Below are 23,988 nucleotides of genomic sequence, written 5' to 3' on the forward strand. Positions count from 1 at the left end.
AAAAATTAAAAATAATATTTATATTCTTCCGATTAATCGGTCCGATTAATCTCCGACTTACCGATTAATCCCTCGAAGTCCTATCGATTTCTGGAACACTGTTTACCCCTCAATTCTGAAATTAACCTAGGCCCGTGCAATATCTAGAGCCGACCCTCGAATCTTCCAATCATGGGTAAAATATGCACAACAGCAGAAGGCCCAAATCTTATGTTCGATCGAGAAGTATCTATATATGTAGGCCCAAATTCAGATATGTACATGGATCCAGGATTTTAGTAATATCTTCTTGATCTGATTTTAAGAACATAATTTAGGCAAAGATTATTAAAAGATTAAAGACAAAATGTATTTTCTTTGCTAAGTTTGGTCAATCCATTTTCTCAGCCCATTTTTCCTGACGTTCTTCTCGATTCTCTACGTACCAAAAATAATAAAGTTTTATAAGATACAAACCACTCAAATCCACCACTTTACTGTACTATACTCATTATATATATTAAAAATTAATCGGTCTAATCACTTTACCCAATTTTTATACTTTTTTTATCGGTTTCTCCGCTTTACACACTTTTTCTTATTTTTTCTCAATAAATTACATTTTTGCTTAACCTCCGTTACATATCTCATGTGTGTATAATTCAATGGGACGGAAGGAGTAATATTTAAAAAATATCACTTACAATACTGTAATTTAAATTTAATTAAAATATATGTATCACCGTCAAGAACCATCTAACGGGAGGATAAAATGGTCAAAGAACAAGTTTTGAAAATTATAGTTTATTTAAACTGATCAAATGGCGGATGTTTTCAATTTAGCTCAAAAATGTAGATAAGGCTCTGGGAATTTAATGTTATCTTTAACAACAACAAATGTCCAATGTTTCGTTCATATCCGATGAAGAATCAAACAAAAATCTAAAAAAAATAACATCAAAGTCGACAACAACCGAATATAACGCATCATATATCCCCGACAATTGCCCCAGTTGGTTAAAAATTGAATAATTATACTCTTGGTCACAGGTTCGAATCCCACGGGAGAAAAATTTATGATTATAACTCATTAGTCCCAACATGTCCCTTAAATGTGATTATCTTGGTTCACGTGTTTGTCAGGTTATTGCGTGATCACATGGGATTTACCTGTTGTGCATCCGAATAGTAGCGGCTGCGGGTTCTCTGCGATAAAAATAAAATAAAATAAAATAATGCATCATATATCATTTATTAACGAAGCTAATAATAAAGTAGTACAACGAATTGAGAATGATTTCATCCAAATTTTTGATGAATATCGATAAAAAAATACAAACCCGACGAGTAAACTAAAAATCAAACTTAAGAATTGATTATAGTAATGGATACCTTGTGCTTCAAACTTTAATTTAACTAGTCATACGTGTGATCCGGTGCTCAATACACAATCAAAATATTTTTGATCTTTGAAAACCCAAAACCTTATTAAAATAATTATTCCCCCGTTTAATATTTATTAATATTATATTTTTTATTAACGTCGTTAGTTGTACTTGACGACGATACACAAATTTTAATTAAATTTGAACTGTAATATTTTAGGTGATACTTTTTAAATGCTTCATTTAAGTGATGGATTGACCGTGCTTCAGTTACACAAATAAATTTTTATCTTATTAAAATAAACAAGATAAAATAAAGTAATATAAAATATCTATTATGACATCAAAATGTAATTATATTTCCAAACCTGGTGATGTTTACATGGACTTGGTTTTAGAATATATTTTTTTTGCTTGTTTTAGATAATTAGGCTTATATATCTTATTAAGTGAGCCTGTTTTGAGAAATTTTGGAGGTGGTTGATAACCAAAATATATCACAAGGAACAACCACGAAGTTGCCAAGGGCGGTGTCACTTCATGTGTCATGACATGACTCGACGTCATTGTTAACACTAGTATCTAAGATATTCAATGTCTTTGGTGTGCCAAGTGAGTTGACATAAGGTGCCAACTTCATATGCCGAAAGTTGGCTGGTGTCAATTTCATTTGTGATTTCAATGTTACTTAAAATATTATATATATTATACTTATATTTTTCGTTTTTTTAAAATTAATGAAATTGGCATTAGAGTGCCAACAATTGAATTAATTTCTAAAAGATTGGTGCTAATAATGATATGAAATAGAGAATATAAACTATAATATGTTGATTAGGTGGCAAACTTGGTGGATATGTTCTGTTAAGAACTTAGTCGTTTCAAAACCGTAAGATGACATATAAAGAAATTTTTTCAGGATCTTATATTATTATTCTAATATCCCCTCACTCGAAAGATTATTATTCTAACACTTTTCGCGTTCGAAAGTCTATTTATGGGTCGAATATGGATCACGGGTGCTCATGTTTGGGCCAAATACTTGTCTTTCGTACCATAATAAATTGTAAGAATACTGGGGCGGTAGGGAGTCAAACCTGAGTCTCCCACTAGCTCCTACTAGCTGAATTCTGATACCATTTTGCCCCCATTAATTTGTCTTTCGTGCCATAATATATTGTGAGAATATTGGGAATGACAACGAGTCGAACTTGCCTCAACTCTGATACCATATCAAGCAATCGGTCGTTCTAAATTTTTAAGGTGTTAGAGAAAGGTAGTTTACATTATCTTATATTATTATTCTAACATACTCTCAGAGCATTTCCAATGGGGGTGTCGAAAATAGTGTCAAAAATGCGTCAAAATGTCATGTTGCATGATGTGGCATGCCACTGTTGTTGGCTATTCATTAGAAATTTATGGGTGCGAATCAAAGTAGGCAATTTTTGGTAACTTTCGTCACCTTCCCACAAAAGAAATGATGTTATATATCCAAATAAAGACATGTAATTTTATATCTATTTTTAATTATACTTATAAATAAATATTTTGACAACTTTAAGTGCTAATTGTTAGAATAAATTTTGATAAAAAAATGTTAAAAATATAATTAAAGAAAAAACAATAATGTATTAATATTATCAATTGAATTGACGATATTGATAATCTTAATTTAACACATATTTTGTGTGGTGTATTTAGGATGTGGTGTAGTAATTGTCCACATGGGTCAAGTCCCCGAATGTACACTTGTAAAGAGTTCTCTTTTTCCACTTTTGACAACCTTTTGAGCCCGTAAGGCCAATTCCGTAAAAACCCTACGAAAATATCAACTCTCACCCCCCGAATAAATATCTGTTTTCTTCCGTTGTAATAAAGTCAGATTTTTATGTATCATTCAGTTAATTTTGTAACCCTCTCTTCTTATGCAAACGTCAAAATATCAAGCACCCTTTAAGATATTTTTTATAAAAACTGTTGAGTGTGTATCCTAATTTGTGTGTGTCTATATAAAAGGTTTGTGCTTGGCCATTCATCATAACTATCCCTTATATTTTCAAAAAAAGCACACATACAAAGATCATTCACCGGCGGTGATGGGGAACGGGGAATTATCATCGTCAGCAACATCGAAATTTAGAAGCAATATTAACAGTAATAGTAGTAGTAACAAAGTTTGGACGAATGAGAGACATGTGGATTATTTAAACTCAATGGAAGCTTCATTTGTTCGATCCATGCTTAGTTCTCTTCCGATGAATCGTGATGTACCTGATATTTCTGATTCAACTCTTGATCACCGGAGTGCGCCACGCGCCAGAAGACATTCTAGTTCCGGTACTACTCTCCTCTATTCTCTCCGTACATTTAAATTTTGATAAATCAATATTTTCGGAATTGAAAATTTATCTGAGATTAAAAAGATACGTTAATTTTAATCCATTAAGATTATTCGGATATTTATTTATTGAAATTATGATTCATTCAATATGATTTTATGATTATGGATCTGCCTTGTACATCTCATAAATATTACGATATTTGTTATTGTTGTAAAAAAAATAGCGTGAAATGATAATTTTGCTCATTAATACAAAGTAATTTATCAGCTGATTTAAATGTGTTTAAAAAGAGAAATATCGTTACTAATAGATAAAGACTACTGTTGCAGATATTTTGGAGTCAACAAGAGTTAAAACTGACAAAAGAACACGAAGGTTACCTTACCGGCCTTACAATGCTCCTCCTACTCAAGATCAGGTATATATCTAAGCTAGCTCATATCATGCATGCATCTCTCTCTATAAACATATTATATATAAAATTATTAAAACAAACCACGTTGTGATTTTGAAATTAAGGATATCTAATCATGTTTATATATAATGTTGTGTGTATGTATAGGTGGTTCCGCAGTATGAAGGTAGAAGAGCAAATGATGGAGAGAAGGACCACCAACTAAATGCAGCTCCAGCCACTTAATTATTTAGTTAATCCACTATTTGGACGTTTTAGATGATTTAGTAGTATATTGCCTATTACTTTGTAATTTTCCCTGATGATTAGCAACTTATTCATGAACTATTATGGTTTATATTGAATCATGTGCTTGTGTCTCAAAGATAGATAAATCATAGTTCAATTCAATTTGTAACTGAAAATTTCACCAATTTTCTTTTCATTATCAGTTTACATCCATAGAGGGTATCATAAAAATAATATTCGAAACATAAAGTCATGATATTCCTGCAGGTTGGTAGAAATATCTACTGCCATTTCAAATTTTGTTTGAATGTAATTTGAATATATTGACTACTCATTATATTATATGATTATATAACAAGACTAGTGTTGTAAATTGATTGTTATTGTCAAAGATTAAATAGATTAAATAGTAAGGTTAGACTTAAACTTGAAAATCTTCACATTGCATTTAATTTCCTTGTCTCTTGTTTTGGCTATAAATAGCTTCGTTTGTGATGAATAAAAATACACCTCCGAGCAGCAACATTCCTCTCATCTGCTTGCATTCTTCTTTTATCAGCTCTTCAACCTTTTCATTTAATCCAGTTATTGTTATAATATAGTTAGTATTTTACAACATGTTATCAGCACGAAACCCTGCCGAAACTGAGAAAGTATAATTTTAATTTAAATATGCATATATATGAGTAGACGTGGTTACACCCTTTACATATAATTTATATATATGTGACCGAAGTAGACGTGATTACACCCTCTACTAATAATTTAAATATATATGGCCGGAGCACCGCCTATTAAAATTATTTTACGGTACCATTTAATTTTGGGTAATACCGAAATATAGTGGGAACCTTATTTTATAAATTGCATAATTATTGGATAATAACTTTGCCCATAACTAACTTATGCAGGATTGTCCACTTTAATTTATTATTGGTCGGAGATAACCTGCATACGCAGACGTCCGTATGGCGGGTGAAAATCCATTTGTCATTTTATATATAGATTTGTTTATATTATCAATGATAATAATGATATATACATTGATTATTGCATACTTGTTAACGCACCCGATTAAGTAGGATTTTATGTAATATTTACATTGATGAATTAAAATTTAATAATTTTCGTGTTAATTCAGATTTAGTATGACAAATATTACAAGCTTGTCGTTCGTTTCCTTGGACATTTCTGGCGATAATTATTTATTATGGGTACAAGATGTAAAGTTGCATTTGGGTTCAAAGAAATTAAGCGATACAATAAAGGCAGAAAATAAATCCACGGCTGAAGAAAACTTTACCTCCATAATTTTTCTCCGACACCACATGCATGAAGATTTAAAATCTGAGTACTTAGAAGTCGAGGATCCTTTTATTTTATAGGAAAATCTAAAGGATAGGTTCGATCACCAGAAACTAGTTTATCTACTTGCAGCTGAAAATGATTGGGCTAATTTAAGACTTCAGGATTTTAAGAGTGTCCGAGTATATAGCTCTACTTTGTTCAAAATAAGTTCTATGCGGTGAGAAAGTTACGGAAAAAAGAAAAATCGATAAAACACTATCAACTTTTCACCCCAACAATATCAACTTAGCAGAGATGTACCTGGAGCGCAAATTCACTAAATTCGGGGATCTTCTATCAACTCTCCTCGTTGCTGAACAGAATCATGAATTGGTGATTAAGAATCATCAATCCCGTCCAACAGGATCTGCCCCATTACCTGAAGTAAATAACATGTCATTCCAGCAGAATGTACGTGGAAGAGGGTATAAAGGTGGACGGGGCCAAGGGTGGTACCGTGGACGAGGTCGGAGCCACGGGCATTTTCGTCCATATAACAACTCTGGTCACCGGAAGTGGCAATCTGAATCACAGAGTAAAAGAAAGGCATCACGAGGAGGAAAAACTGAAAATATTTGCTATAGGTGCGGCATGAATGGGCACTGGACACGTAATTGTCATACCCCAGATCATCTTGTTAAGTTATACCAATCTTCTCAAAAATCAAAAGAGAAAATGGTAGAAACAAATTTCGCCAACAATAACATAGATGATTTCTCGAGAATCACAACTGGAGGAATAAGCATTAATAGTCCGAATGAACCTAACGAAACTCCCATATGGGAGGCTGAAGATTAGTAGTGTGTATTGTGTGCTTTATTTTGTTTGAACTATGTAGTGTGTTATGTTCATATCAAATAAATTATGTTTCTTAATTATATACAGAATGGATTCTGAAGATATATGCATTGCTGATTGTGGTACAACTCATACGATTCTACAGAACCAAAAGTATTTTACCCAAATAACCAAAACCAAAGCTCAAGTCGGAACGATTTCCGGCGTATCTAATATAATCGAAGGTTTTGGAAAAGTTAGTTTCGTACCCACATACACATTTCAAATGCATTATATTCTAGTAAGTCTACTAGAAATCTTCTTAGTTTTAAAGATATTCGACTCAATGATTTTCACATCAAAACTACCTCTGAGGCTGATAGAGAATATCTTCTTATTACTTCCGCTAATCCTAGCAACAAGAAAATCTTAGAAAAGTTTCACTCACTTTTCTCAGGATTATACATGATGAAAATTAGAACTATTGAGTCATACAATGTCATTGCTTCCAAACTCATAGATCCAAAATCTTTTACTCTTTAGCATGAAAGATTAGGTCATCCTGGCGTCTCTATGATGCGTCGTATTATAGAGAATTCTACTGGCCATCCTCTTAAAGATTTTAAAGTTCTTTCCAACAATGACCTCCCATGTTCAGCATGTTCTTTAGGAAAATTGATCACTCGACCATCCCCTACTAAAGTTCAGCTTGAAAACCCAACTTTTCTAGAAAGGATCCAAGGCGACATATGTGGACCTATACACCCATCATCTGGCCCATTTAGGTACTTCATGGTATTAATTGATGCCTCACCTAGATGGTCTCATGTTTGTCTTCTCTCAACTCGTAATGATGCTTTTGCAAAATTACTTGCCCAAATAATCAAATTACGAGCTCAATTCCCAGATCATTGCATCAAGTCAATTCGTTTAGATAATGCCGGCGAATTCACATCTGCAACTTTTGTCGACTATTGCATGTTTGTAGGAATCTCAGTTGAACACCCAGTTCCTCATGTACATACACAAAATGGGTTATCCGGGTCTTTTATCAAAAGACTCAACTTATTGCAAGACCGCTGTTGTTGAAAACAAAATTACCTACATCTATTTGGGGTCACGCAATACTTCATGCTGCTAATATTATTAGGATTAGACCAACTTCCTACAACCAACATTCTCCGCTACAACTGGTACTTGGTCAAGTTCATAATATTTCTCACTTCAATTTTTTTGGATGTGTTGTATATCTACCGATTGCTCCACCACAAAGATCGAAGATGGGAGCTCAAAGAAGAATAGGTATCTACGTTGGTTTTGATTCCACATCTATAATTATATATCTGGAACCTCTAACTGGAGATTTATTTACCGCAAGATATGCAGATTGTCATTTTGACGAGTCTATGTTTTCTCCCTTAGGGGGAGATAAACATTCGAATAAAGTTAATCATGACCTATCATGGAATGCAACAGGACTATATTTTCTAGATCCACGTACCGGTCAATGCGAACTTAAAGTTAAAAGAATTATCCATATGCAAAATATTGCAAACCAAATGCCTGACGCATTTAACGATTCTAGAAACATAACTAAATCTTATATACTTGCAGTAAATACTCCAGCCAGAATAGATATACCAATTCAAAAATCAGATACTAAAGAATTGGTTACAGAATCAAAGCCACGCCTAAAGCGTGGAAGACCGGTCGGTGCAAAAGATGTTGCACCACAAAAAAAGAAAAATAAAGAAAATTGTCCCTGAAGTGGCACATGCTCCAGAAGAAGCAAATACCCCTGAAGTGGTATTATCTCCTGAAGATATTCCATCCTCTGAAAATACGGGATTAAACAATCATGAAATTTCAATAAATTATGTGCATGATATGAAATTATGGGATCGAAGTAAAGCCATAATTGATGATGTATTTGTGTATTCCGCAGCATTTGATGTAGACATAAATTCTGATCCTGAACCACAAAGTGTGGATGAATGCCGTCAAAGAAAAGACTGGCCAAAATGGAAATACGCAATCCAAACAGAATTAAATTCATTGCGTAAAAGAGAAGTATTTGGACTTGTTGTCCAAACACCAATTGGTGTAAACCCTGTTGGGAATAAATGGGTATTCATAAGAAAATGAAATGAAAATAATAAAATTATGAGATATAAAGCCCGACTTGTAGCACAAGGGATTTTTCAAAGGCCTTGCATTGATTATCAAGAGACATACTCGCCAGTGATGGATGGAATTACTTTTCGTTTTATATTAGGTATGACATCTAAAGAAAATTTGGAAACACGTCTTATGGACGTCGTTACTACATACCTATATGGTTCACTCGATAGTGAAATTTTTATGAAAATCCCAGAAGGGTTAAAAATGGATGAGTTCAAGAAACCTCGTCATATATACTCCATTAAACTTCAACGATCATTGTATGGACTGAAACAATCTGGTCGTATGTGGTATAACAGACTAAGTCGTTATTTGCAAAAGAATGGGTATACTAGTAACCAAATTTCTCCATGTATTTTTATCAAAAATCACAATCTAGTTTTGTTATTATTGCTGTATATGTGGATGATTTAAATCTTGTAGGAACATCTGCAGAGGTTAATGATGTTGTCATATACCTAAAGACAGAGTTTGAAATGAAAGATCTTGGAAAGACAAAATATTGTCTTGGGATACAAGTCGAGCACTTGTCAACAGGAATTTTCCTCCACCAAACCACATATACAGAAAAGGTTTTGAACAGATTTTACATGGAAAAATCTCATCCATTGACTAATCCAATGGTGGTTAGATCTTTAGAGCTTGATAAAGATCCATTTCGACAACGAGAAGATGATGAAGATGTTCTTGGTCCTGAAATCCCACATCTAGGCGCGATTGATGCGCTTATGTATCTTAAAAATAATACAAGGCCAAATATTGCATTTGCTGTGAATTTATTGGCTAGATTTAGCTCTGCTCCGATGGACAGACATTGGAATGGGATCAAATATATATTCCGTTATCTTCGTGGAACAACAGACTTTGGATTATTCTTCCCGGAAAACTCGACATCTCAGTTAATTGGATATGCAGACGCTGGATATTTGTCAGATCCTCATTTTGGTAAATCACAAACTGGATATGTGTTTACATATTGCGGTACAGCCATTTCCTGGAAATCTACGAAGCAAACTACAGTGGCAAACTCAACAAATCACTCATAACTCATTGCAATTCATGAAGCCAGTAGAGAATGTGTTTGGTTGCGATCTATCATCAAGAATATTCAGGAATCATGTGGATTATCAGACAGCTCTAGAAGTCCTACCATTATGTTTGAGGATAACACCGCATGCATTGATCAACTCAAGGAAGGATATATCAAAGGAGACAGGACGAAGCACATTTCACCAAAATTCTTCTATACTTATGGACTTCAAAAGAATGGTGAAATTGATATACAACAAATTCGATCATGTGACAACCTTGCTGATTTATTAACGAAATCATTACTGAATTCAACATTTGGGAAGTTACGACATAACATTGGAATGCGTCGATTCAAGGATTTGTTACAACAAAATTTTGAAGAATGATTAGTTTTTCCAAGGGGAGATTGTACACTTTTTCCTTCGCCAAAGTTTTTATCCCATTGGGTTTTTCTTTGACAAGGTTTTAACAAGGCAGTCTATGATCCATTCCAAAATAACAATCAAAGGGGAGTGTTGTAAATTGATTGTTATTGTCAAAGATTAAATAGTAAGGCTAGACTTAGACTTGGAAATCTTCACATTGCATTTAATTTCCTTGTCTCTTGTTTTGGCTATAAATAGCTTCGTTTATGATGAATAAAAACACACCTCCGAGCAGCAACATTCCTCTCATCTGCTTGCATTCTTCTTTTATTAGCTATTCAACCCTTTCATTTAATCCAGCTATTGTTATAATATAGGTAATATTTTACAACAACTAGTAAATAATAGCCGAAAGATAAGAATTGACATTATATTGTAATATATAACTTACAAGTAAAAATATCTTTTATTTAATGTATTTATTAGTTTGATAATTTGAAAAGGACACATTAAAATATCATTAGCATAGAAAGCGTAGCATTGCACTTATGGGTCATGTATTAGTTAATTATTATGTAAAATATCTTCAAAGATCCTTAAAGTAATTAGCGTATCCCTGAAAAGATACGATTATTTTTTGTTGAATTGATATACAATTCCATTGATCTTACGTTACATATGTTTTGAGATGTTAGAATTTTATTGTAATCGTGTTGAGTTTAGTGGTTATTTAATATGTTACGCCAGCTTGAATTAACTCTATTTTGCGAGTAATTATATAATATGATAAATAAAAAATTTATAGGAAGAAAGCTCGTAATATAATAATGTTAAACAGTAATAGTATAAGATTACGTTAAAATATAATTGGGGTCAATCCAGCCACACGTGAAATGTTAATCGTTAAATTGTATAAGAGAGATGTTTAATTAAGAAGTTAGGACCAGTTCAATATAGTTAAAGATCATAAAAGGTGGTTAGAGAATCGAATAGAAGATAAGGTGATTTAAAAAAATGTAGCGGCTGATATTTTGAAGAGGGGGGGAGATATTTTGTTGTTGTCCTAAATATGTATTGGGAGAATAAAGGCCAGTCTAGTGTCTTCATTTTGGAATATGTAGATGGGATAAAGTGAACAAGACAATGACCAACTCTATATTATTATTATTTATTTATTTAGCTTGGTGTTTGGCCATGTCATATGGTTGGATACTTTTTATTAAAGTACCGCTGTTGGCACAAGCAGCACCGGCCAGGCCTGCTATGAAATTAAAGAATATATAATTTTTTTTTTTTTTACGAATTAGAATTAGCTTTATAGTTCTTACAATTAAGTATTTTAACTGCAAGAAAAACATTTGATTTATTTTGCGATTCTCATGTAAAGCTTTTGCTTAGGCCTTGGAGCAACCACAACGCCACAATGCAGCTATCTTACGCCAAATCCGATGGTGAGGGGCAGGTTCCTCAAAAAGGTTTGAAAACTTGTATTTCATTTTAAATAAGAGATTTTAAATGATAAAATTTGAGTTATTATTTTAAATTCTCAAGTTTATACTAATACTTGAATGTCATGAATTTCAAATAAAATCCAAATCCAGATTTTCAAACAGTTTATTTCATCAAATCCAGAATTTCAATTGAAATTCAGTTTCCCAAATTGGATTACTGCTGTTCACTTATCTAAATTTGGATCACTTGATTTAATATAAAATAATGGTTTGTTATTTGTATTTTATGAAATTTTAAATTGATTTTTAATTTTTTTAATTATATAATTAATAACATAATATAATTAATAGTTAACAAAATTTATTTTTAAAATAAAACTTAAAATAACGAGAAAACATAATTTCATTAAAATTTAAATAGAAATACATTGCATAAAATAAAAAGTACATAAAATGCATAAAAGAAATTAAAACACACAAAATGACTCGAAAACGATACTAGAATTCAAGAATTTGTGGAATACTCGATTTCAAGAATTCCTGAACCGTCATAGAAAAATAAAAAATAATGAGACACATATTGCACTTATAGATGAATTAATTGAGCATATGTGGGAAGAATATACTAATTCAGAAAATTAGTGTGTATCAATGATATTTTGTATGTTAATTATTGCAATAAATGTGTTTTTCGAAAATTAAGTGCACAATTTTAATATTTTTATGTGTATTTTTTTTATTTAATTAATTTATGAAATGTTATATAAATTGTTAATAATGAATAAACGATAAATTTAAGATAAAATTGCTTAATATAATATTTATATATTATTATATGTTAAAAATAATTTGGATCAAAAATTTGGAGTTGAAATTGACCAAAAATTTGGATCAAAATTTGGATTTTTGGATCACAAGTGTTGAAGATGACCTTACAAAATGCTCAAACAGGTCAAATTATTTCATTTTATACTATCACTAATCCATATTACCCTAAACAAGTATTATCGTAAAATCACTCAAATGCCAAGGAATTTATGTAAGTTGCAACTATAATCAAATTATATTATTATTAATTTAATATTATATGTGTTTTGATACAAATTATTTATTAATTTAAATTTTATAAATTATATTAACCGGTCTATTCATTTTATCTCGATTACCCATGTCAGAACCTCAATACTCACTTGAATTTGGATAATTAATCTTAGACAATCTTAAACAAAAAAAATATATATTTTTTAAAATATTAGCGAATCCTGCACGTAGACACGTATCCATTTACACTTCTAGGAGTAACATATGCTATAAATGAATGATATATTAAAATTTGATTAAACCAAACTACAGAAAAATACGCCAAATTTAAAGGTAACTATTTCATTTCATTAATATAATGCCATCGACATTTTCATTTTACTGAGAAATTAGGCACACTGTTTGATAAATACAGATCATTAAATTTTGCAATATAGAGTACATATCGGCTTAAATTGTTTAACTTTTATAAACATCATATTCCGGCCACAAAAAATGTAAACCAGGTTTGATTCAGGTAACCATGGACTTATGGTAAGTGATAAGAGAATGATCTGCAATATCAGTTAATTAAACAGTCTGCTACTCTAAATTGGTATGGCGAGATCGAATAACCTGAGGACTCTGCTTCAAACTCTCCCCCAACTTAAAAATCACCATCTCAAACAACACAAACATAGCTCCTTCATACAAACTCCCCATGGGAAGCACCTCTCTTTTCATACCATCCCCGCCATCATTTGCCATCGTTTGAGCCGGAACATGAACAATAACATCTCCACACTCCAAAGCTGCCCTTGACTCAGGCTGAGCTGTAACATACACGACTCTGGCTCCATTATTTTTGGCAATCTTACATAAGGCTTCGACAGTCGAGAAAAAACCCGGTCCAGCGGAGACGAGGAGGAGATCAGAAGAGGAAATAGGAGGGGTTGTCATGTCAAAAATGCAGTGAGCGGATAGAGCAAGGTGAGTTAGCCTCATGCACAGCCCTTTCATCATTAGGCCTTCTCGTCCAACTCCATACAAGAATACTTTTGCGCCACGCCTACCTGCGTTGCTGAGTTCGTGAACCATGGTGTCAAGTGGCGGTGGGGTTGTGGTGGGTTGAGTAAACACGGAGCCTATAAGGCTGCAAATCTCGAGACCTAGTTTAGACATTGGTGTCTCCTTGGTTTCACTCATTTCTTATCTGTATGCTTGCTGCTGTAGTTTCCTATGCTTCCAAATATACCATACAACACTCCCTTTTTATTTTGGACAACATTATTATGAATTATAAATGCACTCCATAAAACAATTTATCGTATCAATAAATGTGACAACATATATGTATACATAACCTCGGGAAAAAAATACAGTAAGACTAGATTTTTTTCTAAATAACTGCTCCAATGTCGCTAGCAGCAGAAGATAAGCTTGTGGGCTCTCCCAAAGTGACATCAGTCCTCATCCTTTCTCTTGTTTTTATTACTGTGCATTATAAAAAAAACCATAAAGTATCATAACCATTCAAATAAACTCATGTTGTGTTTATCAACATCCATTTCATTTAAGATACTTTGAGTTAAATTTACACTAAATGTCTCAAATTTCAAATAAAATTGAAATCCAAATTCTTTTTAGCTATCGTTATTTGATTAAGTACAGAAGTTCAAACGAAACAAATTATTTCTGGCCCCTTTCTTATTATATGTTTATGTTCCCTTTTTTCTATGTACAGTGTACTTCTATATTTTTCTACCCAGGAGTATAATCGTGGGAGAAAATAGGAGTTTCCAAGATAAAAAGATAAAAATCCTTTCCCTACAAAATTTGAAAATAAATATTAGTCTAATTTATAAATACATACCACAGACAAAAATCTTAAGGCTGTATGTCACCTTTGCCATTGTATGCATCAGGATTCAGGGGCTACTCACCTTTGGTAAAATCTAACTTCCTTCCCAAGTCCTAACTTAATACATCTACGGGGTAAAAACCTGGGTGAATAGCAATATGCCCGCAAAGCCATCTATTGGCAAGAGAATTGCAACAAAAGGATGGACAAAAAACTTTATAGATTCATGTAGCTCATCCATATATACAAGGAAATAAACTTAAAATTCTAAGAAATTCAATCAGGACTATTTCAAGAGAACAGATGAGAGATTAACTCTAACAGTTATTCATGTCACTGAGATGCTAGCTCTCAAATTCCCCTATTTTCCATTTGTCATATCTTGAGCATGACCAGTTGTCTCACCCTTGCCATTTTTTTCACTATCATTCTCGTCCTCTTCAGATACATCTTCAACCAGAGATCCTTTTCGCCTGAGTTCTCTCACTTTCCGGAACTCATCATAGTGGGCTCGCCTATGCTCCCTAAAGTTCTCTTTCTTCTCTGAATCAGTATCTGGCAAAGGTAGAGAAACCTGGTGTCAAAAGTACAAACCTACAACTAGATAAACAATATTTCAAATTTTAATCTTCCTCGTATACAGTTTTAATCAGACGAGTAGTACCCTAATGAACTTAAGAGTCAGGTCGGGAGAAAAGCCTATTTATTGTTAAAGGCATCAACCAAGTTAATATTATAATGAACCAGAAGAGTATATTTCTATATTTATACTAAACAATGGTTAGTATAAATAATAGCTTCCTCGTATACATTTTCATCAGATGAGTAGTACTAATGAACTTAAAGAGACAGGTTGGGAGAAAAGCCTATATATTGTTAAAGGCATCAACCAAATTACTATTAAAATGAACCACAAGAGTATATATCTTATATATTTATACTAAACAATGGTTACATTCTAGAGGACTTGATAACAAAACCGAAAGCGAAATATTTAAACAGCCTACATGCATGATCCACACAAGGAATTATTGATGGACAAGTAGAAATCTTTTCTGATAAAAAGACTTGTCAACATACAATTATGATGTTAGTGAGATGTGATATCTGCAAAATATATTTTCAACCACGTGGTGCACGGAAATATGCATAAACAGTAGATATAGAAATGAGAAGAATACCTTCAAAATCTTCATCCATGGCTTCTGCTTCATCCTCAGATGATGTCCAGCCAGTGCGCCGGGAGCTATTTCCACTAGAAGTTGCAACATCATTTAATGCTGAGCGTATTGCTGCCGCATGCACTGCATCACCAGTGCCTTCCTCAGAACTACCAAAACTTCCACGTGTAGGAGATAACGATCCTGCCATTATCAGTAATATTCAGCTCATCCTAGTCGCAAAACTGGATCTTGTCAAAGACAATATCTTACACAAGCTCAATATATAGTAAACCTAGACGCGGACAAAGTGAAAACACTTGCAATCCTACAACCGAGCTTTTACAAAACAACTTGCTGTTTCAACCTTGTTAATAAAAATATCAAGGGAATATACAGAATTAATTTCAAAATTTATTATATTCATTTTTAGTGTAAATAGTTTAATGACAAGGAGAAGTCACAGATGGCATTATGGCAAAGGCTTACTCCCAGCCCCTTCCCATGACAAGGAAATGAGTTAAAATACTCACTCATACTCTAAAACTTTAAAAAAGGTAAAATATCAATATATATTATAAAGTGAGGATCAGTCAAAAGCTTAGTGGCAAGGCTCCTCCCCCCTCATCGCCAAAGGTCATCGGTTACACTTAAAATCCTCACTTTCTCTCTATGTACTTAAAAATCTATTGCATTTCATAATTACGACCTGCCTTAACATGGCCTTTAAGGCTTTGCTGGTCAGGTAACAAACATGCAAAATTGCACCAAGGGATAGAGAGTGTTTGTACTTCCTATATTCAGATTCCTTCAACTACTAATTAGTCCATTGAAAGGGTCCATTAACTTTCCGACTGAATCCTGCATGTGCTGTTATGCTGATGATTATTTGCAGCATCTTAGTGATTGTGATTATGAGTTTAAAGTACTTAAAAAGAAGCAACTGGTGAATGAGTTAAAGAGTAATACAGCTAATGACAATGAACTGAATGTGCAATGTATTTGAGATGATATTAGTGTAGATAATTATATTTAACTATAAAGATGAAATGAATAATACAAAAGGCAGGTAAAAAACATGCAAAATCGCACCAAGGAATAGAGTGTTTGTACTTCCTATATTCACGTTCCTTCACCTACTAATTAGTCCATTGAAAGGGTCTATTAACTTTCCGCCTTACATCCAGCGGCTGCATGTGCTAGTTATATTACTGTATATCGTATTATTCATTTCATCTTTATAGTAAAAAATAATTATCTCCCTTTCAATGTTTCAGATTTTCCTTCTTCAACAGGTGTCCATAATTCATATAAACAGGACGAAAACTTGTCTCCCATTTACTACTTGACATGAATAAGCAGATCTAGAATTTGAAGAAACATGCAATGTGTTCTTAAAAGTGGAGCAGCTTAGAGAAAACATCTAAAATGCATTGGTAGGAGAAGACCTGCAGACGTCAACAAAACCTGACCTCCGAAACCGCTTATCTAATGCTAAAATGTTATGGTGGATCCGGATATGCATGAATAGATATGTGCCCAAAATATTGTAGAACCTACCATCATCATCAACCATGGGATGATACGGAGTCTTTGGCTCCGTTATTTTCTGCCTCACAGGTTTATTCGCTTCAATCTCATCCAGATTTTCTTCATTCCATCTTACCCTGCCTCTACTGCAACCACCGTCCAACAATAATATAACATTAGTATAACATCTAAAATTGCAATAGAAACAACCTGACCTTGTAACAGCAGTACAAGACATCAAAAATCGCAAGTTTTTTGTAATATTCAAGCATTATGATAATTTTGTAATGACTTGTTTGGGACTTTGTAATGCATCATAAGTGTTTGAGACTTTGTAATTGAACTTGTTTCAATTCTAACGCAAACATATTTAAGCATAAATTTCGGAATAAGAAATGAAACTCGTTTCATGTCATCTGAAATCTATCACTGAAATAAGTTTCATGTTCCCAAACTTTTAAGTTGATTAAATCTAAAGATATTCTATTTACCGTAATTAAATAAAAACAGATTTTCCAAATCTTCCAACTATGTCAAGTAGTGATAATTTTATTTCCTTATGATTGACTTCTCTTATACACAAAAATAATTACTTCCTATTTTTTACATAATACTTGTCGAAGTTTGTCATCCTAACTCCTTGGACATACGATTTATCTTCCTTTTGTCTCTTTCGTGTCTGTTCCCTATTGCATTTTAACCTTAGTTCCTACGACATGCATTGAAGCCAACATATCATGATATACCAAGTTCAAGCTGCAACTGTGAACAAAAATATATAGCAACGGGATTTAACTGATTCCTGAACTATAGCCTTAAGGACTGATGCACAAATCTAACAGCTAAACAGAATATAATCACGTTGTAGAAAAATCATGCGTGCATGTGATAAACAATACCAACAAAATAATTATATAATTAATAACACCTTTTTGTAAGTAAATTACCTCATCTTCGTACTCTGCTGACCTTATAAAGTCCTCAAGTTCAGTAAAGTAAATGTGAATACCCTGATTCATGGAAGAAAATTAATGAATATAAGGGCTTCTACTTAAACAAGTAAAATGAAACATGTTAAATTTGTCTCTATCATAAAATTTGGTACGGGTAAAGAGGTACGGGTAAAGAAAACTGAGAGATCATTTGAGAGTAGGTTACGTTGTCTGTTATTAAACTAAAATTATTTATTGTGTGACTTGAGTTATAGTTATCATTTGGTCTGAGCAAGACTACTAATCTCAATGTTACATCGAAGTAATCGACAATAAACACAAATTTGAATGCAACAAATTGGATACCAACAGTTTGTGCAAATCGAGTTTCGAATACAGATAATGGTATAAAAATTGAAAGCAAATAGCGACAACTGCGTTTGAATTTGCAGAAAAGGACAATTATAGTAAAGCAACAAACAGGTACAAAATACACATACATCAAAAACCAGCACTCAAAAAATAGAAATGAATGATATAAAAGCTAGAGATTCACAAACTAATGCTAACGCATAATGGTTAAGCTTAATTTTACATGACAAAGATACAAATTGATTTCGTAAAAGAGTATTACGATACAATAGAGGAATTCCTGTTGTTTTATCCCTAATTTGGTTTGATATCATTTACAAATTGCTATAGATAAATTAAGAAATCATCTGGCACATACAAAGTGTAAGCATCAGACGTAAAGAGATTACATAAGAAATGAAACAACGATACATGTGTCAATTAAAGAGATTAGATGATTTATAACCACATTTCGTAACGATGGATAATAAAGTCAATCAAAGTGAATTAAAAACATTAACGATAGAGAAAATAACACAAATATCGTAAGCAATTGATAAAATTAAAGCGATTAAATAAATAAAAATGAAGAAACAAAAAAAATGGAAAGAGGGGGAGGACCTGGTCGAAACCCTAGCCGCGAATTGAGAGAAAGGGAGAAGAGATAAGTAGTTTAATGAGATAGGTATCTTCGGTAGCAGTTAGAAAGCGAAGGGTAATTTTGTCCACCTGGAAAAGACACCGACCCGAATTTCGGGTCCAAATTTTCTTCCCCTTTTTCCTTATCGACATCCCTTTTTTTTGTTTTTTCGTATTCTCGGCCGAAAGTTTACAGTTATATATATAATACTAGCATATAATTCATTTAAGATTGCCTTTAACAATTTTTAATAATATATATTTTATCCTAAAGAATAAAATTAGAATATATTTCAATAGTTTTGATTCCCTGCAAAATGAACACAGCAACGCATATACATACAAAGACAGATATGGATATGAAGCTAAAAATATATGTAAAAATGGAGTTAAAAACATACTTCTCGGATGGGCAGCTCAAAAGCTTCGACAACGGCTTTGAAGTCTGGGGTAAAGAGGGGTATTTTTTATTTTATTGGATGGTCACGATTTATTGTAAGCTGTATTGCTCGCCGTACGGTTTTACGGTTTTGAAGAGAAGATGATGAATTGTTTGGACTTGGCCCAGTTTGGGCTTATTTACGATTATTCGGGGCCTCGTATGGGATCATCCGTGTAAATTATAATTTCAGTCAACTTAAAACATATACTCTCTTGTAAACTATAATTTACGAATATATATTTTATCTTTAAATATATTTCATTAGTTAGCAAAAAAATTGAAAAAACATAATAAGTTATAATTTATGATTATTCGAGACTTAACTGAAAATAAATAATATAATATAATATGTTGTTTACGGGACTCGAACCTGAACCTGTAGAAATTGTAAAAATAAAGAACATAAAATTTTAAATATAATACGTTATTGACGGAATTCGAACCCTGAACCTATGAGAGCAGTTTAAATATTAATATAAAATTATTTTATTATTGCATCCACCGGTTGTCATCCATCTGACCTTAGAACAACTAACAACCAAAAGAGAGTATAGATAGATATACACTCTAGTCCTCGAGTCTAATGTATTTATTTAGCAAAAAGATATTTTAAGTATGTATTAAAGAAAATGTTAAATATGAATATTTTTATAATATGGTTAAAAATAATTTTTTGTGTATGTTATATAAATGTCATATTAAGGTTTTTTATTTTACAAATTTTACTTAAAATTTTACAATATTGTGAATCAATAAATAAATAAAAAATGAGTGAGTATCTGAATTAAAGAGGATGAAAAATGGGAAGCAGAAAATTTACGAAGATTAATGAGTGAGAAATGAACAATGAGAATTAATGAAAGTGGAAATTTTGAAGCAATGTAAAAAGTGAGATTAAATGAGAAATTGACACATAAGCAAACATGACATCATCATAGAATAATAGCATGACACATCATAAGGATGACATCAGCTGCACTCTATTTTAGTATAATGTAAATTTGCAATACAAAAATTGAAATAACAGAATCCATTCTTTGTATTTATAAAAAATAAAAAATTATTCAAATAAATATTTGGTTTTAATTTTAAAGTTTTTACTTCTATCTAAAGATAATTTCAGACTTAGCTTATTTTTCTTGATTTTAATTATCATATTATTTAATATCAGAACAAACATAACCGGTATATCCCGCTTAAAGTAGAGTCTAAAGAGGGTAAGATCTACTTAAATCATGCCCCTAACCCGAAAAGTAGGGAGACTGTTTTCGTGAAGACCCCGACTTGGTGCATAACAAATATAGTGAGTGATATATGTATAAATATGTGATATACTATATATATATATATCCCAAGCAATAATGTTAAATGAAAGAAAGTATAAAGTGAACGAGAGAATACCTAAACTCGTGGATGTATGCAGAGGAGACTTAATTACACGGAATCGAACATATGCAAAAAAGACAAAAAGAAACTCTATAGTTGTATCATTTATAACCAACTGGACAAACCATCAACCACTCTAGTAAGTCGTCTCCAAGCAAATTTATCTAATATCATGTCATCTGTGAGATTTAAGGCCCCCATATATAAACTCACTTGATCCGCCCAAGTTCTACGAGGTCTATCTCTTTTTATTTTTCCCCTTACTAAGATACATTCCACCCCTCAAACCGTCTCTGAACGTAGTTATACCAACGTAATCGACTCAACCGTATTTTGTTGGAAATAGACTCAACATCTAATGCTCGTCAATAGGTGTTATTTGATATTATATCCGCCATTGTGTGACCACACATCCAACGCAATATACGCATTTGTGTCGTCTCTAACCGACGCTCTTGCGCTTTCCTTAATGGTAAACACTCAAAACTATGTAATAATGTTGGGCGTACAACAACTCTTTAAAATTTACCCTTTAACTTCAAAGGTACATTTGTATCACACAATACTTATGTGACAACCCTCCATTTAAGCCATCATGTTTGAATACGATGTGTAATATCTGCAACAGTATCTTCCACTGTTGTCAATAACAGAACTGAGATAATTAAATTGTCTAGTCTGTGAAACTCATCTTCAGCAATACAAACTTCAACATCCTCCTCATTACCTTCTTCACTAAAATTAGTTCACAAGTACTCGGTCTTGGAACGACTTATACTAAAACCTTTAACTTTCAATAAAGAACGCCACTGTTTCAATTGTGCATTATCCTCACCCCTAGACCCAACTATCAACACGATATCATCAGCAAAAAGCATATAGTAGGGCACATTAAATTTGATGTCTTAAATTATTAGATTCAATATTTTATATTAAATTTAAGCAATGAACAAAAAAGCTGTCGTAGACGTTCTTACATGTCAAATTCGATGTTTTTATAGAATTATAATATTATATAGTAAATATATAAAAAAACATCTACCATGGCACTAAATAGAAAAGGTACCAAGAACATTTACACAGTATGACAGTATAACATCTCACTATAAGAACCAAAGCTCAATTCGTCAGAGGAATATGTTTGTCAAGGTTGAGTCAGTTGTGAAGTGGATTAGGTCCGCATGGAACAACTCTCCGTGACACGACGTGAAACCGGGGATCATCAACTTCATTCGTTAGTTGTGCATAATGATCAGGCACTGTGGAAAAGTATCGTGCAAATGTAGATAAGAACTTGGTTCTTATTCTGTTTTGCTCTGTCAATTCTGATCCTTCATCGTTGGAGGAAAGATGGTGATTGTGGTTAATGTACCTGCAACTACAAGTATGATATTGTGAGATGAGGATTATGACCACAATTAATATGATTGAGTGACAAGAATATTGAGTTTTCATGGCTTCAGATAAAACAAGAAAAGACTAAAACCAGAAGATTTGATAAGTGATAATTTGTTGGTGTGTAATGTACATGGATGAGGGAAGAGTATATATAAGGAAACGGCCGACTGGGAAAGGTAGAAAGAAAGATCAATGTGTTGTTGAGCATGACTTATATCCTTGTTGACTTTCGATTAAGAAAAAAAAATTATATCTCAGTTTCTCTTGAGCGTGGATGATTGAGGAATCTTCACCAAACACTTGCTACCACATTTTCGTTATACAAACATTAATGTGAAAGTTCACAGAATCACAGTTCATGAATTGACATTTTCATTAGATTAATACGAGGTCTACTATGTGACGGCATGTTAGGATCCCAATACTTGTGCTGTTACGCATGCTAGTGATCATGATATTAATAAAAATTCAGATTCCCGACTCAGATTTTTGTTTGTGTTTCCACTGATCAAAAGGGTTGGGTATGTGGAGGAGGCATTTGGAACGAGGGGGTGTCACTGAAATTTTAGAAGTATCACCTCTAAACGTTACACATTCTGAACAACAGAACATATAAGGGTTGTCAAGTTGGTTTAAGGTACCACTCTTGAACCAAAATTCAGTATGATCCCCCCTCACCATGTACACACACCTACATAAATTTCGCAAGTGACAGATGGTATCGATGATTTTCCATTTCTTTCATGAATTTCTGTTTCCTGTATAAACAGAAACAGCAAAAGTGATTAGCAGCAACTTCATTATATACCTCAACCTCACAGACATAGATATCACATCCTTTTAAGCACTACTGAAATTCAGACGACGAACACTGTAAAACATCAAGTCCATAGAGGGTAATAAGTAAGATGCAAACATTTCCAAATAAGGTGGGGATTTGTAACTTGTATAATACTTTAAAACTCATTTATTTGTATTATTTTTAAAATTATGTAAGATACATAAATCATAATACTTCCAAGTTCCAAATCAATACTATGCAACAGTGTAGATAAAAACAGGCAGAAAAGTTGCATGAACATCATTCTAACATTATACAAAATGTACAAATAGTCAAAACCTTGCCAAGCTATTATCAAATGTCATGTCGCAGGCTGCCCCATGTATAATAATGTACAACTCTGTCTTAATCGGAACAGTTGGAACATTTCAATTCTAATAATTCGAAACCTAAAGTTAACAAATGAAATAAAATGATAATTTGAGACTTGTAGGGAGTTTGTGGCTGGATTTGCACTTGAAGCAATAGAGCGAAATAAATTGTTTATTGCATAAAATCAGAGTTTACTAATTTCAGTTTTATTATACCCGGTGTCAAAGTATTGGCAGCCCCTCCTTACAAAGCTTTCGGGTACAATGCGTTTGTGCCAAAGCAGTTGTTGCAATGTCTTTGTAGCAGGTCTGCCATATACATCTAGAGAGAAGAAATAATAATTCAATTTAAATGTAACGACAACCTAGAAACGTCCTCAATTAGTAGGAGGCTCTGTTCCAGACGTGCTCTTTCAAGAACCTTACATCATCTTAACACTCATTTGCTCTTAGCAGCTTTCTTCATGTGTTAGTTAGTGGACACAAAAATACTGTTAACAAGTCTCTCGCTGGGTTGCTTTGAAGAATCGAATACTACATCTGTTCGTCGGTGTCCTGTGTCCATGTGCTGTAGTCTTAAAGATACATAATCCGATTAAGCACCTTTCCTCC

At 32.8% G+C, this 23,988-nt stretch overlaps 3 protein-coding genes across 4 annotated transcripts; 1 reads left to right on the top strand and 2 right to left on the bottom strand.

Moving 5' to 3' along the window:
• The first annotated feature begins 3,298 nt into the window (after nt 1-3,298).
• LOC141706199 (uncharacterized) lies at nt 3,299-4,468 on the top strand. The gene is made up of 3 exons (XM_074509014.1): nt 3,299-3,704; nt 4,039-4,127; nt 4,272-4,468. Exons 1-3 carry the CDS (start codon nt 3,464-3,466, stop codon nt 4,347-4,349), a joined length of 408 nt encoding a protein of 135 aa, XP_074365115.1. The 5' UTR covers nt 3,299-3,463; the 3' UTR covers nt 4,350-4,468.
• Nucleotides 4,469-12,872: 8,404 nt separating this feature from the next.
• LOC141708188 (uncharacterized) lies at nt 12,873-13,842 on the bottom strand. Its single transcript, XM_074511689.1, has one exon. It carries the CDS (start codon nt 13,729-13,731, stop codon nt 13,129-13,131), a length of 603 nt encoding a protein of 200 aa, XP_074367790.1. The 5' UTR covers nt 13,732-13,842; the 3' UTR covers nt 12,873-13,128.
• Nucleotides 13,843-14,589: 747 nt separating this feature from the next.
• On the bottom strand, nt 14,590-19,102 carry LOC141708190 (protein phosphatase inhibitor 2). 2 transcript variants are annotated; one of them, XM_074511691.1, is made up of 5 exons: nt 18,981-19,076; nt 18,024-18,086; nt 17,107-17,222; nt 15,568-15,750; nt 14,590-14,941 (listed from the first exon to the last, which is right to left on the bottom strand). In XM_074511691.1, the coding sequence occupies exons 2-5, from the start codon at nt 18,026-18,028 to the stop codon at nt 14,748-14,750; spliced, it is 498 nt and encodes a 165-aa protein (XP_074367792.1). In that variant the 5' UTR covers nt 18,029-18,086; nt 18,981-19,076; the 3' UTR covers nt 14,590-14,747. The 2 variants fall into 2 exon arrangements, with proteins under 2 accessions (XP_074367792.1, XP_074367793.1); XM_074511692.1 differs by having other exon boundaries at nt 14,908-14,986; nt 18,981-19,102.
• Nucleotides 19,103-23,988: the final 4,886 nt, after the last annotated feature.

Source organism: Apium graveolens, chromosome 2 (genome assembly GCF_009905375.1).
Source record: "Apium graveolens cultivar Ventura chromosome 2, ASM990537v1, whole genome shotgun sequence".
Taxonomy (NCBI): Eukaryota; Viridiplantae; Streptophyta; class Magnoliopsida; order Apiales; family Apiaceae; genus Apium; species Apium graveolens.